Genomic DNA, 24,942 nt, shown 5'->3' with positions numbered 1-24,942 from the left:
TTCTTGTAAATCTGTTTTAATTCTTTGTAGATTCTGGATCTTAGCCCTCTGTCAGATGGGTAGATTGCAAAAATTTCCCATTCTGCTGGTTGCCGGTTCACTCTAATGATTATTTATTTTGATGTAAAGAAGCTCTGGAGTTTAATTAGATCCCATTTGTCTAGTTTGGCTTTTGTTGCCATTACTTTTGGTGTTTTAGTCATGAAGTCCTTGCCTATGCCTATGTCCTGAATGGTTTTGCCTAGGTTTTCTTCTAGGGTTTTTGTGGTGTTAGGTCATATGTTTAAGTCTTTAATACATCTGGAGTTAATTTTAGTGTAACAGGAGAGGGTCCAGTTTCTGTTTTCTGCACATGGCTAGCAAGTTATCTCAACACCATTTATTAAACAGGGAATCGTTTCTCCATTGCTTGTTTTTGTCAGGTTTGTCAAAGATCAGATGGTTGTAGATGTGTGGCGTTGCCTCTGAGGCCTCTGTTCTGTTCCATTGGTCTATATCTCTGTTTTGGTACCAGTACCATTCTGTTTTGATTACTATAGCCTTGTAGTATAGTTTGAAGTCAGGGAGCATGATACCTCCAGCTTTGTTCTTTTTGCTTAGGATTGTCTTGGCTATATGGGCTCTCTTTTGGTTCCATATGAAGTTTAAGGTGTTTTTTTCCAGTTCTGTGAAGAGGGTCATAGGTAGCTTGATGGGGATAGCATTGAATGTATAAATTACTTTGGAGAGTATGGCCATTTTCACAATATTGATTCTTCCTAACCATGAGCACAGAATGGTTTTTCATCTGTTTGTGTCCTCTCTTATTACCTTGATCAGTGGTTTGTAGTTCTCCTTGAAGAGGTCCCTTACATCCTTTGCTGGTTGTATTCCTAGGTGGTATTTTATTCTCTCTGTAGCAACTGTGAATGGGAGTTCGCTCTTGATTTGGCTCTCTTTTAATATGTTATTGGTGTATAGAAATGCTTGTGATTTCTGCACATTGATTTTGTATCCTGAGACTTTGCTGAAGTTGCTTATCAGTTTAAGGAGATTTTTGGCTGAGACGATGGGGTCTTTTAAATATACAATCATGTCGTCTGCAAATAGAGACAATTTGACTTCCTCCTTTCCTAATTGAATACTCTTTATTTCTTTTTCTTGCCTGTTTGCTCTGGGTGGAACTTCTAGTACTATAATGAATAGGAGTGGTGAGAGAGAACATCCTTGTCTAGTTTTCAAAGGGAATGCTTCCAGTTTTTGCCCATTCAGTATGATATTGGCTGTGGGTTTGTTGTAAATAGCTTTTATTATTTTGAGATACATTCCTTCGATACCTAGTTTATTGAGAGTTTTTAGCATAAAGAGCTGTTGATTTTGTCGAAGGCCTTCTCTGCATCTATTGAGATAATCATGTGGTTTTTGTCTTTGTTCTTGCATATTGTTGAACCAGCCTTGCATCTCGGGGATGAAGCCTACTTGATCGTGATTGATAAGCTTTTTGATGTGCTGTTGCAATCGGTTTGCCAGTATTTTATTGAAGATTTTTGCATCTCTGTTCATCATGGATATTGGCCTGAAGTTTTCTTTTTTTGCTGGGTTTCTGTTGGGTTTTGGTATCAGGATGATGTTGGTCTCATCAAATGATTTGGGAAGGATTCCCTCTTTTTGTATTGTTTGGAATAGTTTTAGAAGGAGTGGTACCAGCTTGTCTTTGTACATTTGGCAGAATTTGGCTGTGAACCCATCTGGACCTGGGCAGTTTTTGGTTGGTAGGCTATTAATTGCTGCCTCAACTTCAGACCTTGTTATTGGTCTATTCAGGGTTTTGACTTCTTCCTGATGTAGGCTTGGGAGGGTGTAAATGTCCAGGAATTTATCCATTTCTTCCAGATTTACTGGTTTATGTGCATAGAGTTGTTTGTAGTAATCTCTGATGGTGGTTCGTATTGCTGTGGAATCAGTGGTGATATCTTCTTTATCTTGTTTTATTGCATGTATTTGGTTCTTTTCTCTTTTCTTTTTTATTAATCTGGGCTAGTGGTCTATTTTGTTGATCTTTTAAAAAAAAAAAACAGCTCCTGGATTTACTGATTTTTTGAAGGGTTTTTTTTGTGTCTCTGTCTCCTTCAGTTCTGCTCTGATCTTAATTATTTCTTGTCTTCTGCTTGCTTTTGAGTTTTTTGAGCTTGCTCCTCTAGCTCTTTCAATTTTGATACAGAGTGTCCATATTAGATCCTTCCTTGCTTCTCATGTGGGCATTTATTGTTATAAATTTCCCTCTAGACACTGCTTTAAATGTGTACCAGAGATTCTGGTACATTGTGTCTTCATTCTCATTGGTTTTCGAAGAACATCCTTATTTCTGCCTTCATTTCATTGCTTATCCAGTTGAGATTCAGGAGCCAGTTGTTCAGTTTCCATGAAGTTGTGTGGTTCTGATTTAATCTTAATCCTGAATTCTAATTTGATTGCACTGTGGTCTGAGAGACTGTTTGTTATTATTTATGTTCTTCTGCATTTGCTGAAGAGTGATTTACTTTCAATTATGTGGTCAACTTTAGAGTAGGTGCAATGTGGTGCTGAGAAAAATGTATATTCTGTGAATTTTGGGTGGAGAGTTCTGTAGATGTCTATTAGGTTTGCCTGATTCAGATCAGAGTTCAAGTCCTAGATATCCTGGCTAATTTTCTGTCTCAATCTGTCTAATATTGACAGTGGAGTGTTAAAATCTCCCACTATTATTGTGTGGGAGTCTAAGTCTCTTTGTAGGTCATTAAGGACTTGCTTTATGTATCTGGATGCTCCTGTGTTGGGCGCTTATATATTTAGAATCGTTAGCTCTTCTTGTTGCATTGATCTTTTAACTATTATGTTATGCCCTTCTTTGTCTCTTTTGATCTTTGTTGAGGAGCTGCTTGAGGAGACAGTCTGTCCGTTATAGGAGCTCAAGTGCTGAGCTGGGAGCTCCATTGTTCCATTCAGAGCTGCTAGGCAGGTAAGTTTTAGTCTGCTGCAGTGAAACTCATAACCACCTTTTTTCCCAGGTTCTCTGTCCTGGGAAGGTGGAGCTTTATTTATAAGTTCCTTACATGATGCTGCCTTTCTTCAGAGATGCCCTGCCCAGCACGGAGGTAGTCTAGTCACGGTCTGCCAGCAGAGGCATTGCTCAGCTGCTGTGGGCTCTGCCCAGCTGCTATGTGAACTTCCTTGCAGTTTTGTTTACAGAGGTACACTTAGAGCTGCCTCAGTAATGGCAGTCTGCCTCAGTAATGGCAGACTGCCTCAGTAAATGCAGATTGCCTCAGGAATGGCGGACTGCCTCGGTAATGGTGGATTGCCTTGGTAATGGCGGACTGCCTCAGTAAAGGTGGATTGCCTTGTTAATGGTAGACTGCCTCAGTAATGGCAGATTGCCTCGGTAGTGGTAGATTGCCTCGGTAATGGCCGACACCCTTCCCCCAACCAAGCTGGACTGTCTCAGGTCGAGCTGCACTTGCTGCAAAACTCCCAATCCAGAGCGTTTCAGATTGCTGGGTTTTGTAGGGGTAGGACTTGCTGAGCCAGATCGCCTGGCTCCGTTTCAGCCCCCTTTTTTTTCAGTTGAATGGGTAGCTCTGTATCCCAGGCGTTCCAGGTGCCAGTTGAAATGGCCACCCAGATTTGTGTGAGTTTTTGTGCACAGACCTGTGGCAGTGCTGGAAACTTGTGGCACTTTTCAGCCCAGGAATTTCCTGGTCTGTGGGCAGTAAAAACTCATTTGGAAATTCAGTGATCACTCACCCTCTGTGTTGTTCTCACTGGGAACTGCACTCCAGAGCTGTTCCTATTTGGCCATCTTGGGTCTGTCCCCATTAAAGTTTTCAAATGCATTGACAAGCATTTTTTCATAGTAGTTCCATGACTTTTAAAATTTTTTGAGTATTTTAATCTTTATGAGAGATCCCATTTACTTATAGCTTCATTAGATTTTCACCAGTTAGACTGTTAGCTTTTTTGTTAACTTGATGGGTATAAAATTACATCTTGTCCTTGTTTGGTTGTATCCCATGTAAATATGTTATTTTGCTTATTTTCTTGTGATCATTTTTGCCTGAGATATATCTATTAGTCTCATCGAAAAACCAGCTTTTGATTTTGCTGGCCATCTCTATTGTTTTTATTTTTCTATTTTTCTAAAGTATTTTCTTCATTATGTCCTTCCTTCTTCTTGGTTTTACTTTATTGTTCTTTTCCTAGCTTCTTGATTTGAACTTTTAAACCATTTTTCAGTCCTTTTAAAAAACAAAAATGTCACTATGGAATGTGTCTCCCCAAATTCATGTGTTGGAAACTTAATTCCCAATGCAAAAGTGTTCAGTGCTAGGACCTTGAAGGGGTGATTAGGTCATGAGGGCTTTTCCCTCATGAATGGATTAATGTTGCTATCATAGAAGTAGGTTCATTATCACATGAGTAGCTTCCTTATCACTAGAGTGGGCTTGTTATAAAACTGAGTTTGGTTCTTTCTTGCTCTCCCTCTCATCCTCTCACCTTCCATCAGGGAGTGACAGAACAAAAATGCCCTCTCCAGATTCCTGGTAACCTTAATATTGGACTTCCCAGCCTTCAGAATTGAGAGAAATGAATTTCCTTTTGGTATAATTACCCAGTCTATAGTATTCTATTATAGCAGCACAAAACAGACTAAGACAGAAAATTGGTACCAAGAAGTGGGGTTGTTTGCTGTAACAAATACTTGAAAATGTTGAAGCTTCAGTGGCACAACTGGTTATCGTGTGGTACTTACATAACAGATACCTGAAAATGTGGAACTGACATTGAATCTGGGTACAGTAGTTCCCCATTACCAATGGGAGGATATGTTTCAAGACCTCCAGTGCATGCCTGAAACTGTGGATAGTACCAAATTCTATAGATACTATGTTTTTTTCTATAAATAACAAACCCATGATCAAGTTTAATTGATAAATAAGTCACAATATGAGATAAACAATAATAAAATAGAAGAATTATAACAAGATAATGTAATAGAAATTATATGAATGTGGCCTCACTCAAACTATCTTATTGTACTTTATTCTGAGTACCTGAAACCACAGAAAGTGAAACCTCCAATATGGAAGGATTATTATAATGGATAGAGGCTGAAAGAACTTAGAGGAACAGGCTAGAAGCAGCCTAGACTGCCATGAATGGGGCATTAAGGTGATTCTGTTGAGGACTCAGAAGAAGAGAACTGTAGGGAAAGTCTGGAACTTTGTTGAGATTATTTAAGTAGTTGCAATCAGCATGCTGGTAGAAATATGGATTATAAATCCACCAAGATTTCAAAGATCTCTGATGAAGTCTCAGATGAAACTGAGGAACAAGGTTTGGAAACTGAAGTAAAGGCCATCCTTATGTGCAGTTGAAAATAACTTGGCAGAATTGTGTCCATGTCCTAGGATTTTTATGGAAGGCAGAATTTAGAATGATAAACTAGAGTATCTGGCAAAAGAATTATCTAAGCAGCAAAGCATTCAAGATGCTGCATGGCTTCTTTCGGCTGCTTACAGTAAAATGAGAGAAAAGAGAAGCGATTTCAAAATGAAATTTGTAATTAAAAGAGAAGCAGAAAGTAAAAATTTTGAAAAATTTTAGCATGGCCATGTGAAGAATGAAAAGGTGTATTCTGGACAAATACTAACTGTGGCCAAATGACTGCTAAAGAAATTAATATAAATAGAAAGAAGCCAGGTTCTTTTCATAAAGACAATATGAAAAAATGACCCCAAAGGCATTTCAGCAATCCTCAATGCAAGCTAGGAGGGCAAGGTTTCCAGAAAAGTACCCATGGAACTTCAGCATTCGCTGCTCTGCACCACCTCAGGACTGGACCCCCGGCATTTCAGCATAGCACCCCTCAGCCACCCCAGTCATGGCTCAAGAGGGCCCTGGTGCAGCTTGGCCTACCACTCCAGAAGGTAAAGCCATAAGACTTGGCAATGTGCATGTGGTACTAATTCTGCAGGTGGGCAGAATGCAAGAGCTGTGGGGCTATCTTGGCCGCCACTAAGATTTCAAAGGATGTTGCTGACAGCCTAGAGGCTCAGGCAGAGACTTGTCACAATGGTAGATCCTCTGTAGAGTGCCCCTACTGAGACAATGCCTAGTGAGTCACGGGAGTGGGGCAGCCCCTGAGACTGCAGAATGGTAGGGCCACAAACCTGCAGCTCTAGCCTGGGAAAGCTGCAGGCACAAAACTCGAACCTGTGAGAGCGGCTAAGTGGGTTAGGCCCAGCAAAGCCATAGACACAGTGTTGCCTGAGCCCTGGTGGGCCCAACTCCAACTCCAGTGTGCCCAGGATGCAGGACATGGAGCCAAAAGAGGTTAATTTCCAGCTTTAAAACTTACATTGTTTTCCCTGTTGGGTTTTGGACTTACTTGGGACTAGTTACTCTTTTCTTCTTGACTATTTTTCCCTTGGAATGGGTGTCTCCTATGCCTAGCTTTTCATTGTATTTTAGAAGTAGATAACTTGTTTAATTTTATAGGTTCACGGGAGGGAAATGTGCCTTAGTATGAATTGTGTCTTGAGTCTTACCTATGTCTTACTTAGATGAGACTCTGGTCTTTTTTTTTTTTTTTTTTTTTTTTTTTGAGATGGAGTCTTGCTCTGTACCCCAGGCTGGGGTGCAGTGGTGTGATCTCAGCTCACTGCAACTTCTGCCTCCTGGCTCCCAGTTCAAGCAATTCTCCTACCTCTGCCTCCCAAGTAGCTGGGATTACAGGCATGAGCCACCATGCCCAGCTAATATTTTTGTATTTATTAGTAGAGACAGATTTTAACCATGTTGGCCAGTCTGATCTTGAACTCCTGACCTCGTGATCTGCCTGCCTCGGCCTCCCAAAGTATTGGGATTACAGGCATGAGCCACTGTGCCTGGCTTGGACTTTGGACTTCTAAGTTGATTTTGGAACAAGTTGAGACTTTTGGGGCTACTGGGATAGAATGAATGTATTTTGCATGTGAGAAGACATGAATTTTGTGGGCTGGGGTAGAATGCTATGGTTTGAATGTGTCCCCTGAAATTAATCCTCAATGCAACAGTGTTAAGAAGTGGGACCTTTAAAGGTGATTAGGTCTTAAGATCTCTGCCCCCAAGAATGGATTAATATCATTATTGCAGAAGTGGGGTTGTTGTTGTGAGAATGGATTTGTTTTAAAACTAAGTTCAGCTCTCTCTTGCTCTCTCTCACTCACCTTCTCTAACTCACTTGAATTCTGCCATGGCATAACCTCAGCAAGAAGGCCCTCACCTGATGCAGCTCCTCAACCTTGTGCTTTCCAGCCTTCAGAAGTATAAGAAATCTCTGTTCTTTACAGATTACCCAAGTCTCATGTATTCTGTTATCACAAAACAGACTAATACCCAGTATAACCATAATTTCTCCCTTTAAGTATAACTTTGCTGTCTCTAATGTGTATTTTAATATTTTAGCACTTTTACTGTCACTCAGTTCTACAGATAGCATCAGGCTGGGCATGGTGGCTCACACCTGTAGTCTCAGCACTTTGGGAGGCCAAGGTGGGCAGATCACTTGAAGTCAGGAGTTTGAACCTAGCCTGGCCAGCATGGTGAAACCCTGATTCTACTGAAAAAATACAAAAATTATCTGGGTATAGTGTAATTGCAGCTATTTGGGAGGCTGAGGCACGAGAATCACTTGAACCTAGGAGGTGGAGGTTGCAGTGAGCCAAGATTGTGCCACTGCACTCTAGCCTAGGTGAGAGAGTAAGAGTTTGTCTCAAAAAAAAAAAAAAAAAAAAAAAACCCAAAAAACTATAAATAAATAGATCATCATTTCCATGGTAATATTACTAACAGTCAAGTCCTGTTTCATATAGATGAAAAATTCTTCATTTTTCGAAGATTTTTAACTGACTTAATGATGGGTTATTTATTACAGAACTTGAATGGAAGCTAGCAGAAGTTGGAGCAATACAGACTGATTTGGAAGAAAACCCCAAAAAAGACATTGTAGATATGATGGTATCTTCAATTAAAAACACTTCTATTCATGATGACAGTAATAGCTCCAACAGTGATAATGATAACATATAGAGAGAAATATTCAATAAACAGCTTTTAAAGTGTATGTGTACTAAATGTTTTACTTATGACCTCTTTTATAATTAGAGATCAGAAAATTTATAAATGTATTTATTTTATTTTCATTTTTATATTAGAATTATGATGTATTTGTCATTTCAAAAATTTGTCATTTCAGAATGTTTATTGTTGCCTCTTAAAAAAAAACAGAATTTGAGGCCAGGCGCGGTGGCTCAAGCCTGTAATCCCAGCACTTTGGGAGGCCAAGGCGGGTGGATCACAAGGTCGAGAGATCGAGACCAACCTGGTCAACATGGTGAAACCCCGTCTCTACTAAAAATACAAAACATTAGCTGGGCATGGTGGCACATGCCTTTAGTCCCAGCTACTCAGGAGGCTGAGGCAGGAGAATTGCCTGAACCCAGGAGGCGGAGGTTGCGGTGAGCCGAGATCACGCCATTGCACTCCAGCCTGGGTAACAAGAGCAAAACTCCGTCTCAAAAAAAAAAAAAAAAAACAGAATTTGTATTAAGTCCTTAATATTTTTCTGTGGTTTATGCTTTTTCTAACCCATGTTGGACAAAAACACAAATATTACAAGGCCTTTTCTTGCTTACTCACTTCCAAAGAGAACTATGAATTAAAGCAATGATAGAAAACCATGAAAATTTTTTAAGTTCAACACATTTTAAAGTCCAGAGACTTAAGTAAAAAGTTTTAAATTTATGACCATAATGCTTTTTTTTTGAAATCTCTTACCTATTAAAAAATTAACCACTTAATAGCACAATGCAATTAATACATTATGAAAAATACATTAAAAACATCTCCATTCATTATTATTGTTGTGAGTAGTTACTATTAAGTTAGAAAATTACTAAGTATTCTCAGTAATAGTTAAACTCTAGAATTATTAGAACACTATGCCATATAAGTTTCTAAATCCTGAGGAGAGGTGAGAAAAATATATCATAGGATGATCTATATTTTAATAGTAATCACAGAAGAATTCATCATGAGAAAAGATGCATTAGTCCACTGCAGAAGGCCTATAGGATATTTCCTCTTGGCATAATAATGAACATCACTTTTAGAGGAAAGGTTGGTAAATCCAGCATATAAGAGTACCGTGACAGATTTTATTCTACTTTTTAAAATTCATTACCCACAATTCTCATTATGGATGTTCACTGATATTTGTGAGAGAATCTAGACTAAGTTTAAATGCCTAGATTACAAAAATAAATTGATAAGAATTGAGGCAATTGAACATTGAGTCAAGAAAGTCTCTTTCTTGCTATTGGTGGGGGTTTAGGGATCTTAGAAGCTATAGAGAACCATGAAGTGGAAGGAAAGTTACATACACATTTGAGCAAGGTAATGAGAATTTATTTCACCAGATAAGGTAAAATCAAGTGACCTAATTTTGAAAAGGATTAGGAAAACCCCTTTCTTCTGAGATAGTAAATATACATCTTGGGACTAGATGGAGGAAAATTCAGAGCGGTCACAAACAGTGGTCTTTATTATAGCATTACACACACATGTCAGAGAGGTAATTACCTAGTTTTATTTATCCAATTCCTGAACCCTTCAGAAATAGATGGATAAGTTACTATTCTGGATAAAACCAGCCCTGGAAATGAAAGGAAGAGCCATTTTCTAAAGTTACAATGTAACTCTAAAGCCATCTAATGTATATAATCATATTTATCAAAATAATGTTCATATGCATTATTTTCCCCTCCAAATGAAACCAAATGCAAAAAGTCCCCCTAACTGTAGTCTTTTTAAAAGTAAATATATATTTATCTATTTTCTTTTTAAAGTTAAAACAAAGAAGTACTCATAGTATTTAGGAGAGCTTAAAAAAGATACTTCCTTTTGTCTTAACTTAGAGCCACCAGGTGGCAGTAAGTTTTTGCCCACCAACAGTTTTGAAGACTAACATTTGTAAAAGTTATAAAATTATATCATGTTAGAACTGTCTGCTTGTGATTCCAGCCCCGCTCTTTAGCAAAGTGCATGCGCACATTCTGATGCCTACCAACACAGGTCACCACTACTTCCATACACTGCTTCATGTATATATTCTCATTTGACTAGGGTAAAAATATTTGTCAGGATATACAGAAATTATTTAATATGTAATATTGTTCCCCATTTTACTGAATGAATATTCAAAGGGGTACAAAATTAAGTTTTTTGAATTGCCAAGATTCAGTCATTTTTTGAAGGATAAAAATTAATATTTTATCCTAATATTTTTGTCTATTCCTTGCCAACTATGCTCTATTGAATCTCCCTTCTCTACTTTATAGTGCCTTGTTTGTGAAAATGTGGTCCTAGAATCAGCAGCATTCCTAAGGAGCTTGTTAGAAATGCAGAATCTCTAGCCCAATCCCAGACTAACTTAATCATAATTTTCATTTTAATGAGATCCCCAGGTGATTGATATGCACATTAAAATTCGAGAAGCACTAGGCAGCAAATCCTTTAAAAACAACATGAGCATCTTCTTTTTACTCATCTCACAGTGTGGGTTATTAAGTCTATCTAGTTGAACACTCCAATGTCAGTTCCAAGCAAATATTCTCTGGCTGAACTTGTGACTTAAGGAACTCTGAAGATGAAGGTGGAGTTTGTTTTCAACCAATTTTTCCCTCTCCTTTTGAGGCAGGAGAATAGGGTCTGGAGGCGGGGAACCTAGGGCTGTTTCCTGCCAACTTCCTAGGGCTAGATTTAAAGGAAAACCCTAACTTTCCATGCCTAAGTAACAAAAGGACCAGAGGATACTCCCTTTGCAAACTCTCACCTTTTGTTCCTGGCAGATTGGAAATTGGCTGCCGGCAACCAATCAGACTGATTGTAGGCTGAGCGTCCCTTTGCACCTTTGTAACTTTACCTTAGCCTGACTGGTTGCTTTTGGCAACCAATTGTGAGCCACCACTTCATTTATGTGAGGTGACCATGAAATGAAGTGGCCAATGGGAAGCCTCTAGGGGGTATTTGGACCTGAGAAGATTCTGAGCCGCTACTTGGGCCTGCTCCCACGCTGTGAAGTGTACTTTCGTTGTCAATAAACTCCTGCTTTCGTTCTTTAGTTGCTTCATTCTTTCTTTGCGTTACTGGGTGTTTTGTCCAATTCTTTGTTCAGAATGCCAAGAACTTGGACAACATGCAGTCATGAGCCTCTACCAGTAACACTTTCAGAGCCTATCCTTTTAGTGTTGGGACTGGGAGAGAAAATAGAGATAAAAGGGATAAATTTCCCTTAACTGTACAATGAATACTGCATCCAAATGTTTGCTCACTCTTTAATGGGGCACACTGAGTTCTCCTAGAAACTCTGAGACAGCTTCCCAACTACACAGTCCCTCAATCAACATGGGATATGTACCAGTTGTAGCTCTATCTCTACTTACTCTCTTGGTTTCCTCTCCCAGAAGTAAATCCAGCCTCTTGCTGCTAGAATTTCTTTCCCCCTTGGTGTCAAGATGGTTCAAACCTGGACAGCACTTTCTACACAGCATGAAATGACCCATGAGAAACTTACACATCTTTGGTATCCTTGCTATGTCAAATGGTAAACGTTGTAGATTGCTTTATTTCAGCCCACTCTCTGGTCAGCTATTTCTCCAACTCCTGTTTCATGTAGGTACAAGGCAGTATCAACAAGTTTGCTAGTGAATGAGATACCACTTTCCTTCTCTCACAGTCACCTAGCTGATTCTGTTGGAGCCTCGTTCACTTGGGGTAGGGTGAGGCATAAAAAGGAAAAGAAAAGCCATAACATTTCCCAGGAACCTGGCTTTAGCGATTCTCTCAGGTGTTTTTCCTCTTCCCAAGTGTTGGGCTTATATGGTCTGAGGGTAGAGAGTTGCAGGTTTTGCATATGGTAGATCTCTTTTTGTTCAACTTTTATCCTTGGGTGAAAGAGTGGGTATCTAACCGCAAAAGCTGGCAGCTCTTTAGAAGGTGAGGTACTTCATGCTCTTGTTCCCTATTTTAGATTTCAATCAGCATCTTCTTATACGGTAGCAGCTGTATCTATTCTTGTGGGTTCTCAAGTATTCAATCACTAGAACAGTATTAGTCACATATTTCACTAACTGATTTTAGTTTGTTTCTCCTTTGTATTTTCAAGCACATTACTAAGGCTACCCCTTGACAATAATCTGCCTGCAGTCATAATTTAGAATAAAGATGATCCTAAAAATCTTCTTTCTGGCATTTCATTCCTTCATTATATCATTCATTCACCTCAAGCATTGGTGTTGTTTTGTTTTGTTTTGTTTTGAGACTGACTCACTGTGTCACCCAGGTTGGAGTGCAGCAGTGCAACCAGGGCTCACTGCAGCCTCCGCCTCCCAAGTTCAAGTGATTCTTTTGCCTTAGCCTCCCAGGTAGCTAGGGCTACAGATGTGCACCACTACACTCAGCCAATGTTTTTGTACTTTTAGTAGAGATGGGGTTTCACTATGTTGGCCAGGCTGGTCTTGAACTCCTGACCTCAAGTGATCCACCTGCCTTGGCCTCCCAAAGTGCTGGGATTACAGGTGTGAGCCATCACACCTGGCTTGGTTTTTATTTTTAAATGTTAATAATTTATTTTAGTGATGGGTTCTTGCTATGTTGCCCAGGCTATACCTGAACTCCTGGGCTCAAGCAATCCTCCCACCTCAGCTGGAACTACAGGTATGTGCCACTGTACCCAGCTCACCAGCTCACCTCTGGCATTAAAATGGATGCTACACATACAGTGGCAAAGAAAACACATGGTTCTTGCCCTTCTGGAGTTTACCATGTGGTGGTACGGAAAATAGTTAATAAGAAAACAAATGCCAAACAAATACATACATAATTTAAACTTGTAGGTATTATGAGGGTAACTGAACACAACAAAAGAGAATAACTGTGGATACTTTGTGGTGGGGGACAGGAAGGAGACCTCCTTGTAGTTAGATCTTTGAGATATGAAGGCTGAGAAGGAGCCAGTCATGAGAAAAGGTAGGAGGAGTCCAGGCAAGGGCACAGTATGCATTAAAGCCTGAGAGCACAGAGAAATTAGCAAGGAACTGAAAGGCAGCAAAAATAGTAAGATATGGAGAGGAAGGGAAGGGCCAGATCAAACAGGTTATTGTGGCCATAATTAGGAATTTGTATGTAATGGAAAATGATAAAAAGAGTTTTTGAAGAAAATAAAATGAATTCATTTTTATTTTCAAAATAATTTGGCTGCTCTCTGGATAACAGATTGAAGGGGGCATCCAAAATATATGTGATACAGAAGAAGAGACATCAGGTAGATAACTGGACATGTGTGTATAGAGCCCAAGGGAGAAGTGAAGGCTGGAGTTAAAAATCTGTGAGTCATTTCAACTATTCCTAGGGTTCCAACAAGAAATAGTAAAGGTCTACAACCACCATCATCACCACCTAACTTTTACATAGCAGCTTAATTTACCTTTGATCATCACAGTTCTCTGAAATGCTTATTCTTGTAACTTACAGATAAGTACCTGAAGCTCAGAGGAATTACTTGACATGCTCACTCTCTCTCAGCATTAGTCAGAATTTAAGCCAAGAGTTTTGACCACAAAGTCTATAATACTACTTCAACTATGAGGCAGGGTTTTGAAGTTCTGTTTTAAAGGGACTAGAAAGAATATGAGTAACTGAATAAACTATGCAAGCTTTAACAAAATACTTAACCTTTAGTCCCTATTAAGAATATTTTAAAGCTTCCTCTTCTCCAATTCACTTTAAATTATGGTAGTAAAACTAGGAATGTCAATGAATGGATGAGAAAGCTATTAGGAAAGAATAGATACAACTTTGTGACTGATGGGACATAGAAGTTAGGGCAAGAATTAGAGTAAGAGACATGAAAATTACCCAAAAAGGAATCTCATTGACAAGAATAGCCAATATTTCTATGGAATTTCTTATGTACTAGATAAAATTACACACACACACACACACACACACACACACACACACAGTCTCAATTATGCTATGAGACAGGATTGTAATGATCCCATTTTGCAGATGAGGAAATTACAGAGAACTAACTTGCTCAAATCATGCAGATATTAGAGGTGAAGCTATTATTTAAATTCAGGCAGTTTAGTTCCTGATTCTGTACTCTTAACCACTATGCTACATTGCCTACCAACTGGGGGAAATCAGTTGACAGAGGAGTTGGAAATACTCAGTGTAAATGACAGCAAGGTTCACAAGAAGTGAACAGAACATCTGAAATTATGTTTAAGGCTACGGAATATAGATTTAGGATCTATGAAACTATGAATCAGGATTTTTGTTTTATGGAAATGTGAGATATGGAAGTTGGAAAAGCTATTGGAAATATCCAATACAGGCCAGGCACAGTGGCTTGCGCTTTAATCCCAGCACTTTGGTGGCTGAGATGGGTGGATCACTTCAAGCCAGGAGTTCAAGACGAGCATGGCCAACATAGTGGAACACTGTCTCTACTAAAAATACAAAATTTAGCTGGGTGTGGTGGTAGGCATCTGTAATCACAGCTACTTGGAAGGCTGAGGCAGAAGAATTTCTTGAATCTGGGAGGCAGATGTTGCAGTGTGCTGGGATCATGAGACTGTACCCAAGCTGGCAACAGAAGAGACTTTATCTCAAAAAAAAAAAAAGAAAGAAAAAGAAAAAGAAATAACCAATACATTTTATTTTTTCTTGGAGAGACTGTGGGGAGAAAGGAGAAGCTGTGAACTGAACCATGGGAAATATTCAAGCAGTGAAAGAGGACTGAGCAGAAAAATGGGGGATTATCAATAGGTCTTGGTAAATAAACAGTGAGAGAGGGAGGAGTCAAAGATGGACATGGTTTGATCCTGGTGACTGAGAGGACAGTGAAATCATTAAAAAGGGCAAAGAAATTTTTTAAAGATATATGTTCTAGATGATGGGGAATGTAAGGAGAAATCAGTGTCTCTAGAATAAAATTCAAGCCTCTATCCTAGGGAAAGCATTCAAACCCTCTCTTGTCTGGCTGCAACCTACCTTATCGGTATTATTAACTTTGCCTCCTGTCTTGCTACCTACCTCTTGTCAGCCAGGACTCTTGATTCCATGTGAAAGAAAACTTCTCACTGGTTTAAGCAATAAAACAGATGCAAGAATTTACTGAGTGGTTTAACTGAAATTTTCAGAGGAATCTAATCCACATTGGTTTCAGGGCCTCAAACATGTCTTTAAGCCAAACCTCTGTCTTCAAATCTGCTTTTTGTCCATGTTGCTTTCTTAGAATTCACGTGTGGAAAGACGGCTCCAGGTCTCCGTTCTCCCACGTTTAAACCCACTGATAAAGAGGTAACACCCTTCTTAGGAACTGTAGTTTACAACAGAGGATTAAAACCCAAATATGCTTTCCCTCTGTGTCCTGCTCAGACCAAATGGACTGAGAGTGGATAAAGGATAGTTCTTCAAAGGAAATTATCAGAATAGGAAATGAATGCTGAAGAGGCAAAAATGTCAACCAGAATCTCTTCTGCTGTATGATGGAGTAAATTAACAAGTCATGTTTTCCCACTCCTGACAGAAAAATCCTCAGGTGAAGGAACAGGGATCTGAATAAGTGCCTCAGTTTGATGTTCTTTTGCCCTGAACATACAGCAAGAATTGAAAATATTTACTGAGATGAATGTTCCCTTAAAGGGAGGATTTTACAGCAAAACAGTAAAGTGTATTTTTTGAAACAAGATGGCTTCTACTTCAAATCCAAAGGACATTCATTAAAACATAGGAAATACTAGGAATTAAGACTGTAAAGATCTTCTTTCCAGTAGAAGCGCTGAAATGTGCTTTCTCCTGTGGACCAAGGATACCTTAACGCATCAAGGCAAGTAATTTCCTCAAGATAAGTAGTAGTCACACGTTGTTCCAATGAGGAAATCCATGCAAATTAGGGTCCTGGTTTATTTCCCATGCTTCATTCCCCATCTTCCATTATACTGCCACTTGGTTTTTAATCAAAGGCCAGAGGAAAATCTCCAAATGAGCAAATACATCCTGACCTCCTTTCGCGTCCCTCCTCCGGCCCAGGGCGCATGCCCGGTCTCCCAAGCCCACCCACCAATAAGAAGCAACCCAAGCCGCGCTGCTCCAGTAGATGGGAGAGGATGTCACAGGCGGTCCAGGCGCCTTCGCAACTCTTCTCTCCCAGCACCAGGAGAGAAAACGCGAGTGATGCCACTGGGGGAAAATGTCTCCTGCCAACACCCGAAAAATGTAACCTGGCGTCGGCAGTGTTTTGCTTTGGAAGGGAGAGCGGGTTCCCTTTCTGGCCTCCGGATCCCTCATCCGGCAGGAAGCTCTTCCTCCTCCTCCTCCTTGCCCCCGGCAAACGGGGTGAAAGCCAAAGAGCCTCCAAGACCTGAGGCTAGCGCTCCGCCGGCCGGCCGCGCCCTCCACCCAACCAGGCCCCGCCTCCCCGGCTTTCTAGTAACCGGCGCCCTGCTCGGCCGGGGCAGGGAACCGGGCGCCTGCAAAGCCAGGTTTCAGCCCAAGGGAGCGGGAGTCTTCTCGGGCGTCCGGGATCCCCTGGCGCGGCTCCGCGCTGCCTAACGGGGCAAGTCGCATGCGCATCGAGCCGCGCCGGGGAAAGGGAGAGTGAGGGGAGGGGCGAGCGCAGAGCCTCCGCCGGCTGTCGGAGCCCGCGGGGTCGCTGACGACGCATGCGCCGGGAGGGGGCGCAATCACCGACTCGGCCTGCGGCTGCCGGTTTAAAAAAGGAAGCCCCGGAGAGCGAGAGCGCGAAGGAAATCTGGCCGCCGCCGCGAGCGCTCCCGGTGAGTGGCGCCCGCCGGGTGGGCCCGGGGCCCGCCGTCCGCCGGTTGGCTTCCTTGGCGGCGCATGCGCGCTCCCAGCCGGTGGAGGAAGGGAAGGGAAGGGAGGGGGAGGAGGAGTGGGCCACAGTAGCGGCGAATTTTTTGGGGGGGGTTGGTGGGGGGCGCCACTCACAGCCCCAGGTGCTGCTGGAGGTGGGAGCCGCGGCGCCTCCTGCACACAGGCAGGGTAGTGGTTCCGAGTCACCGCAGCGGGAGACCTGGGTGGGGGAGGGAAGAAGCCGGAGCTGCCGCAAGCCACAAGGTGAGGGCGCGGGGAAGGGGAGGGAGCGGGGGGCGGTGTGTGTGGGGCCGGGGGGCGGCGGCCAACGGTGGGGAAGGCGGGAGCTGAAGCCCAAGTTTGGCGTCTCATTCTAGCGTGTCTTTTCCCGGGACTTGGGGCGGAGGCCCGCCCTGTCTAAGAGGCCCTCTGGGGCAGCTGGGGTTACCTGCGGGGCAGGGGCGGGATTGGGGTGCATGGCGGGGCAGGGTGGCTTGAGGGCGCCCAGAGCTGCGGCCCATTTCAGCAGCTGGGAGGCGGGGAATGCCAGGGACTGGGTGCCGAGAAAGCTTTCGCTGGGGACCCGCTAGGCCTTGTGACCCACTTTATTCCTGTCACCACTCGGGCACGTTTGGAGCGGCGCCCAATGGGGCGCCGGGGCGGCCAGCTCCTCCGGGGAACCCCCGCCCTCCCGGCGCCCGGCCTTCGCGTCGCGGTCCGCAGTCCGAGCGGCAGCCGTTGCCGCCCGCGGGCTGGTTCCGTTAGTGGTCGTGGTTCCGGGGTTCCGTCCCTGGGCAGCGCGCGGCTCGGAGCGTCTGACTCCAGCGACCGCGCGGGTTCGAGGGTTGGCGGCGAGGCGCTCGGTTTCTCTTCTTCCCTGCACCCGCGCTTCCCGCTCCCAGTCACTGCAGCTGGCGTTTGTAGATTTCTTTCCGCCGGTGAAGCTGGATTTTCTGGAGTTGGCCCTGGCGTTCTGGCCCCTGGAGTGTAATTTCCTACACGCAGCGCCGCAGAGTTTATATTCTTTGAAAGTGTCGCTGTGTAAAAGTCATTTTGTTGATGGTAGCTGAGCCTAATTCTGCAAGATAAAAGTCTCAGTCTCTGACCTAGCAGATGAAAGATCAAATCAGGTTGTGGTTTCATGCAATTAGAATGCCATGCTATACGACTTTAAGGCTTTTTAGCTTTCTTTAAAAAATAAAAAATTTTTACACTAGAAGAAAAGCACAAGTAAAGAAACTTTTACAGTCGTTGTTGATTTGACTATAACCCTGATTCCCCCAAATCAAAGGTAATTTCGCTGTGAAGATTGCATTCTGGTTTGTCTTTAAGTGATTAGAGGAGAAAATTGTGCAGTATTCCCCTTTACCTGTTTGAAGATAAACATTCTTAAAAGATTGCAATTTAGATAATGAATTGCTTTCTCTGAAACTTAGCTCTTGGGACACCTCAATTCTGGTTGTTTTCAAATCTTGGGGGAAAGAAATTAATTCAAGAGTTAAGTGGTTGCCTAAATAGAATGTCTTTAAAGGTTCGCCTGAAGAAAGCAGACTGAAAACGTGCTAGAGCTAGGCATAATCAGTTATGAAAAAAGAATGAGGAAGCTTTCTGTGTTCTAACATGGAAAGATCTCAAAAATTTGTTAGGAATGAAAAAAGCAAAGTGTAGTAGTACATTGTGAATAGTGTGTTATGTTTTAAGGGCGAGGTGTAATACAAATTTATGTTTGCTCTTTATATAAAGAAATTCTGGGAGGATCTAGAAAACTAACAACAATGGGGGAGAGAGAGAAATAGTCTAAGAGAATGGTGGGAAATGAGATGTACGATGTGTATGTCTTCATGTTTTCAAATCTTGTGTCCATTATGGACCCATAAACTGGATTGAACAAAAATCCTCCTCCCCCAAATAATTTATGTGATTTTTGTTGGCTAATTTATGGTGATTTGGGTCATTTTCAATGTGATTGTTTTTAATATTTTTTAGGAAAATCACCTAAAGTTTGGGATATATTTTATGGCTATTACACTTTAATTTTTAAGATGCCAAGATCTTACACATTTATCTTTTAAAGATGTTTAGTTGTATCTCACCTCTCTAAAATATATAATGACTGTTTACATTTGGCATGGTGGCTGGATTATGCTGCTTTGAGAGTGTAGTTGGTATTTCCCTCTTCTCTGCTTTTCAGGAGTCATAGGTGTATAAAATTTTACTTAACCCCAAAGTTTCATGACAAACAATTGGAGGATATGAACATTCCCTTAAAATGCTAGTAGACTTGATTGTCCAGGTTAGTTTGCTTTTCAGGCTGGGAAACTTTTCTTTCTTTTGAGGAAATAAAACATGAACCCCAGTGAAATATATTTTGTGTGTGTGTGTGTGTGTGTGTGTGTGTGTGTGTGTAGTTTTTTTTTTTTTTTTTTTGAGACGGAGTTTCGCTCTTGTTACCCAGGCTGGAGTGCAATGGCACGATCTCGGCTCACCGCAACCTCCGCCTCCTGGGTTCAGGCAATTCTGCCTCAGCCTCCTGAGGAGCTGGGATTACAGGCATGTGCCACCATGCCCAGCTAATTTTTTGTATTTTTAGTAGAGACGGGGTTTCACCATGTTGACCAGGATGGTCTCGATCTCTTGACCTCATGATCCACCCGCCTCGGCCTCCCAAAGTGCTGGGATTACAGGCTTGAGCCACCACGCCTGGCGTGTGTAGTTTTTTATGAAAAAATAAAAGTGTTCTGTTGGTGCAAAATCAACATTTTTTTTAGGACTGGATTGTTGTAAACCTTTTTAATGAGGTTAAGACTGCACAGGCAGTTGTTAGATGAGATGTAATTTTGGAAGGGAACCCACAAACTCGCACTGGTGACTAGTACTGTATAATCAAAGTGGTGAATAGTGAGTAACGGGTTGCAGTTGCTGTGGGCATTTTTGTAATATTACCAGTATTCCCTTTTGTCTTGCAAGATAAGATACTTATATTATTTGTTTGATATGTTGGTTTTTCTAATAGACTTCTGCAAAGTGGCACCTGTTTTTTATTTGAATTCCATGTGGGTCCATTCAGTCTTTTTAAAAAGTGGAATTACATTTCAAAATCTTTTTTTTTTGAGATGGAGTCTCACTCTGTTGTCAGGCTGAAGTGCAGTGGAACGATCTCGATTTCGGCTCACTGCAGCCTCCGCCTCCCGAGTTCAAGCAGTTCTCCTCCCTCAACCTCCCAGGAAGCTGAGACTCTTATTTTTAAAATTACAGAAATAAATTGATAGTTGTAAAATGTTAAAACAATACAATGTATATATAATAAGTGACAACCCCTTTACATACTTCCACTTCTAGCTCACATTCCTCCCCAGAGGAATCTGGGGAGCACAGCTACTTGTATACCCTTGACTGAAGGGTATCACTGTTAACAGCACTGTATGATCTTCTAGATCTTTTCCCTTGTATTTGCAAATAGGTCGTTTTCAGTCTTGAAAACCAAGTTGTCTTGAATGATCATCTGCTCTGCCATTTGCCTCTAGTATGGGCTCTGCTATTACCTACAAGTCAGGGACATTACTTGGAGCATGTCAGAAAGCCTAACATCTGATATGCATCGTAAGTCATACTCATCTTTTCACTAGTGGGAGCCAGTTGTTATGGAAGCATTTGCAGAGTTTACAGGGAGGTCATACTGATGTGAGTTTTATCTGGTATAGATCGAATTCAGTGTAAACTTTGAGAGGTCGAGGTGGGAGAATGGCTCGATCTCAGGAGTTCAGGACCAGCTTGGGCAACAGAGTGAGACCTCTTTGCTCAAATTTTTTTTTTTTTTTAATTAGCCAGATGTGGTGGAGCGCCCCGTAGTCCGAGCTACTTGAGAGGCTGAGGTGGAAGGGTCACTTGAACCCAGCAGTTCTAAGACCAGCCTTGGTGACAGGGTGACACCTGTTTTAAACAAAACTAAACCCCAAAAATGCTTGGATTCCATGAATTTTATAGGACTCTTTTTTAACAGTTCAAGTTTTAGAGTTTTCTTTGGCGTTTGACCTGATCAGTAGTCTATGAGATAAACTTTGATTTTTTTCCTTTTGTACTTGCTTGCAGACTACTATGAAAGCCTCCTCCTAAATTACACCAGCATCATCAGCTCCTGTTAAGCAGACTGTCCTTAACAAAGGGACACTGATACTGACTTGGATAAAATTTAGCTTTTGAAGGAGAAAGGAGAGAAAAGGTTCTTTGGTCTGGCTTGTGCTTAGCTGACAGCAAACAACTAGTATACACTCCCCTCTCCTCCATCCACCCCCCTGCTTCTCTAATAGTTAGAGGTTTGTTTGTTTTAAACCAGGTTACAAAGAATTACCAAACCTTAATTCTTTTTAGCTGATAGAGTTTGCAAAAAGTTCAGATTATTGATCAAGACTATTTAGTATACTATGGGAGATACCTAGAAAGATGCAATATAATTGACCCTGCCTTTAGTGGTTTGGAAATCTAGTATGATTAAAAGAACATAGACATTATTTTTCTTATTATTTGAGACAGAGTCTAGCTGTGTCACCCAGGCTGGAGTGCAGTGGCATGATCTCGGCTCACTGCAACCTCCGCCTCTCTGGTTCAAGTGATTCTCCTGCCTCAGCCTCCTGAGAGTAGCTAGGATTACAGGTGCCTGCCACCATGCCCAGCCAATTTTTGTAATTTTAGTAGAAATGGTGTTTCTCCATGTTGGCCAGGCTGGTCTTGAACTCCTGAACTCAGGTTATCGCCTACCTTGGCCTCCCAAAGTGCTGGTATTACAGGCATGAGCCACCATGCCCAGCTGAAAATCATAGACATTATAAAACAAGGTAGAAAATGACAGATTTTAGAAGAAAACTGCGTACAAGATTTGTAAGGGTGATCCTATTTCTGGCTGGTTTATTTTTGGGGGAAGGGTGGGAGAGGCATGGGGTTTTGAGGGAGAATATGTATCTCAACTTTTTAATTAGTTAAGAAAGGAAACAGCCCAGATCTTAGCTCTTGATAATGTAAGGAGTTACATTCTTTTAGCAGGCATCTGTGAGACTGATAGCTATTTTAACAGTTTTTTTTTTTTTTAAAAATTTTTAAGGTTTCCCACTGGAAAGAACCATTTGATGTATTATTTGATAATTATAATGTAATCTCTTTAATCTTTAGATTTCTGGATTACTAGAAAAATTAGGAAATTAAAACCTATCAGTTAACTGTTGTCTACCATCAGATGTGTCAGCCAGTGTTAAAGGAAAATTGTTTCCTCCTATCCCATTCTTAAAGCACGTATTTTGTCACCTCTTCCCCACATTGTTACTTCTAGTGCTGTGTCAAAATGCTTATTTGCTGTGACTATTTTAATAAAACAACACTGTAGGGGAAAAGTCAAAGTTCCACACTGTAGCAAAACCGCCTTTTAATGTTTATTTCCTTATAGTTTTTTACAGACGCATAAAGTAAAATATTTTTCAAGTTTCTTTTAGGCGTTACACCAGTGGCTGTTGCATTTTCTCCTTTTCTGAATCAAAAATTCTAGATGGAGTTGTATGAGTTATTTATAGAACACTCAAGTGTCAGAGCAATATAATTATTACTAATTGTCTATAATTACATAATAGCATTTATATTTACACGCTGCTTTACGGCCATTTGTTAAAAGCCCTGTTAGGTGTAACTTGTGTGAAATAGATGGATAAAGAGATTCCTGTTTTTCTCCTTTTTTTGATTATGCAAATGTTAAATTATTTAAACTCATTCTCATAGCCTCAACTTTGAGTTATTACTTTAGTTTTGTATTTCACAGAGTTGTAATTCTGTTAATTTTAAGTCTTAGAAGTCTACAGAAAGAAATCACTTGTGAAAAATGAAATTTTATGAATTACTTTGTCTCAAAGTATGGTGTTTTGGATATAATTCACTTTTCATTTTTCAGAAACATTTTCATTTTTACATCAATAATGACAAATATTAAGTCAAAAAGTTTCTTTTTCAAAGAATCCACATTCAGATATTTACATTTTTAATTCTAATCCCAAAAAGTGGAAAATGGGATGTGAGGGCAGTCTGGCTGTGACGTTACCCCATTGATCACCAGGGTTGATTTGGCTGATCTGGCTGGTTTGGCAGGTGTCCCCTTCCTCCCTCACCACTCCATGTGCGTCCTTCAGTACTCCATGTGGGTCCCTTTCTAGGCTGCGTGCCCCGTTGAAGAGGACGACCAACCCCAATAGAGGAGGTATGGTCTTCAGTTAAGGGTATTAAGAGTAGCTGTGCTACCCTGCTAGAACCGCCAAACAAGCTCTCAAGGTCCAAACAGTGGAAAATGAAAGTTCAGGTTGATTCATGTTGGCAAGTTTTTGTATTAAAAAAAAATTTAAAAACACAAATGGGCTTATACCAATAAAGTTTCACCCTCCTCTCCCCTCCTCTCCCCTCTTCCCGCTAGTTATAAAAGTAGCACATCCCTAATGTAGAAAATTTGGGAAACACTAAGAAAGCATAGATTACATTTTAGGTTGGGTGTAGTGGCTCATGCCTGTAATCCCAGCACTTTGGAAGGCTGAGGTGGGTAGATCACTTGAGGTCAGGAGTTCGAGACCAGCCTGGCAAACATGATGAAACCCCGTCTCTACCAAAAATATAAAAATTAGCCAGGCATGGTGGAAGGTGCCTGTAATCCTAGCTACTTGGGGGGCTGAGGCAGGAGAATCAATTGAACCCAGGAGGCAGAGGTTACAGTGAGCAGAGATCATGCCACTACACTCCAGCCTGGGTGATAGAGGCTCAGTCTCAAAAAAAAAGAAAAAAAAGAAAAAATTTCATTCGAGATCCTACCACCAAGAGTGCTATTGTTAATCTTCTATATTATCTGTCTGCTTCCTACATTTTGTTTAGCCATTATATAATTATATGTACTTATATGATGTTATGGGCTCATAATGTAGTTCACTGTGGTTTACTGTAGTGCAAGCTGTTCTGCTCACTTAATAGTGAATTATCAGCTAGGTGCTGTGGCTCACACCTGTAATCCCAGCATTTTGGGTGGCTGAAGCAGGTGGATTAGCTGAGGTCTAGAATTTGAAACCAGCCTGACCAACATGGTGAAACCCCATCTCTACTGAAAATACAAAAATTAGAGACACCTGTAATCTCAGCTACTTGGGAGGCTGAGGCAGGAGAATCACTTGAACCCGGGAGGCACAGGTTGCAGTGAGCTGAGATTGCACCATTGCACTCCAGTCTGGGTGACAGACTGAGACTTTGTCTCAAAAAAAAACAAAAAACATAAAGTCCAGTGAATCAACATATTTTCATGTCAGTATTTTTCTGCTGTGTGATTATTTTTAGTAGGTAGTAACATTCTTGTCTCTGTGTAATAATTTACTTATCAATCTTCTGTTGGACTCTGAAGTTGTTTTCAGTTTTTAGAATAATACTGTCACTTCCCTATATTATGCATTTTGATACTGGCCTACCTACTATCAGTGATTTTTTCTAATTTCGTTTCTCTGAAAATATGTCAATTTCACCTTGGTTTTTTTTTTTTTTTTTTTTTTTTTTGTGAGACAAGGTCTCACTTTGTCACCCAGGCTAGAGTGTAGTGGTATCAACATGGCTAATGTAGCCTCAACCTTTTGGGCTCAGGCAATCCTTCCATCTCAGTCTCCTCAGTAGCTGGAACCACAGGCACGTGTCACATTGTCCAGCTAATGTTTTAATTTTTTGTAAAGACAGGGTCTTGTCATGTTGCCCAGGCTGTTCTTGAACTGCTGAGCCTAAGAGATCCTCCCACTTTGGCCTCCCAAAGTGCTGGGTTATAGGTGTGAGTCAGCATGCATGGCAATTTCACTTTTTTTGAAGTGGTTTGTGTTTTGTTTTGTTTTGTTTTTTTGAGATAGAGTGTCGTTCTGTTGCCCAGGCTGGAGTGCAGTGGCACAATCTCGGCTCACTGCAACTTCTGCCTCCCAGGTTCAAATTATTCTCATGCCACAGCCTCCTGAGTAA

At 41.2% G+C, this 24,942-nt stretch overlaps 2 protein-coding genes across 7 annotated transcripts in view; both read left to right on the top strand.

The window, feature by feature from the left end:
• PDCL2 (phosducin like 2) overlaps nt 1–8,128 on the top strand; it is a 39,546-nt gene extending 31,418 nt beyond the window's left edge. Inside the window, exon 6 of the mRNA XM_003933612.4 lies at nt 7,934–8,128. Within this exon, the coding sequence (XP_003933661.1) occupies nt 7,934–8,088 (155 nt within the window). The 3' untranslated portion in view covers nt 8,089–8,128. The remainder of the gene's footprint in view (nt 1–7,933) is intronic.
• An 8,133-nt stretch (nt 8,129–16,261) lies between these two features.
• The window catches only part of CLOCK (clock circadian regulator), a 129,102-nt gene continuing 120,421 nt past the window's right edge, over nt 16,262–24,942 (top strand). For 4 of the 6 annotated variants that reach the window (XM_074396142.1, XM_074396141.1, XM_074396143.1 and 1 more), the window contains exon 1: nt 16,262–16,904. The gene's annotated coding sequence lies outside the window, so the exon portion shown is untranslated. Of the gene's footprint in view, nt 16,905–17,057; nt 17,206–24,942 lie in introns of those variants that run through there. The other 2 variants (XM_074396145.1, XM_074396140.1) reach the window with 2 other exon arrangements.

This window comes from Saimiri boliviensis, chromosome 3 (genome assembly GCF_048565385.1).
Source record: "Saimiri boliviensis isolate mSaiBol1 chromosome 3, mSaiBol1.pri, whole genome shotgun sequence".
Classification (NCBI taxonomy): domain Eukaryota; kingdom Metazoa; phylum Chordata; class Mammalia; order Primates; family Cebidae; genus Saimiri; species Saimiri boliviensis.
Note: the sequence above shows the minus strand (reverse complement) of the source record. Positions and strands in the feature narration are given on the sequence as shown.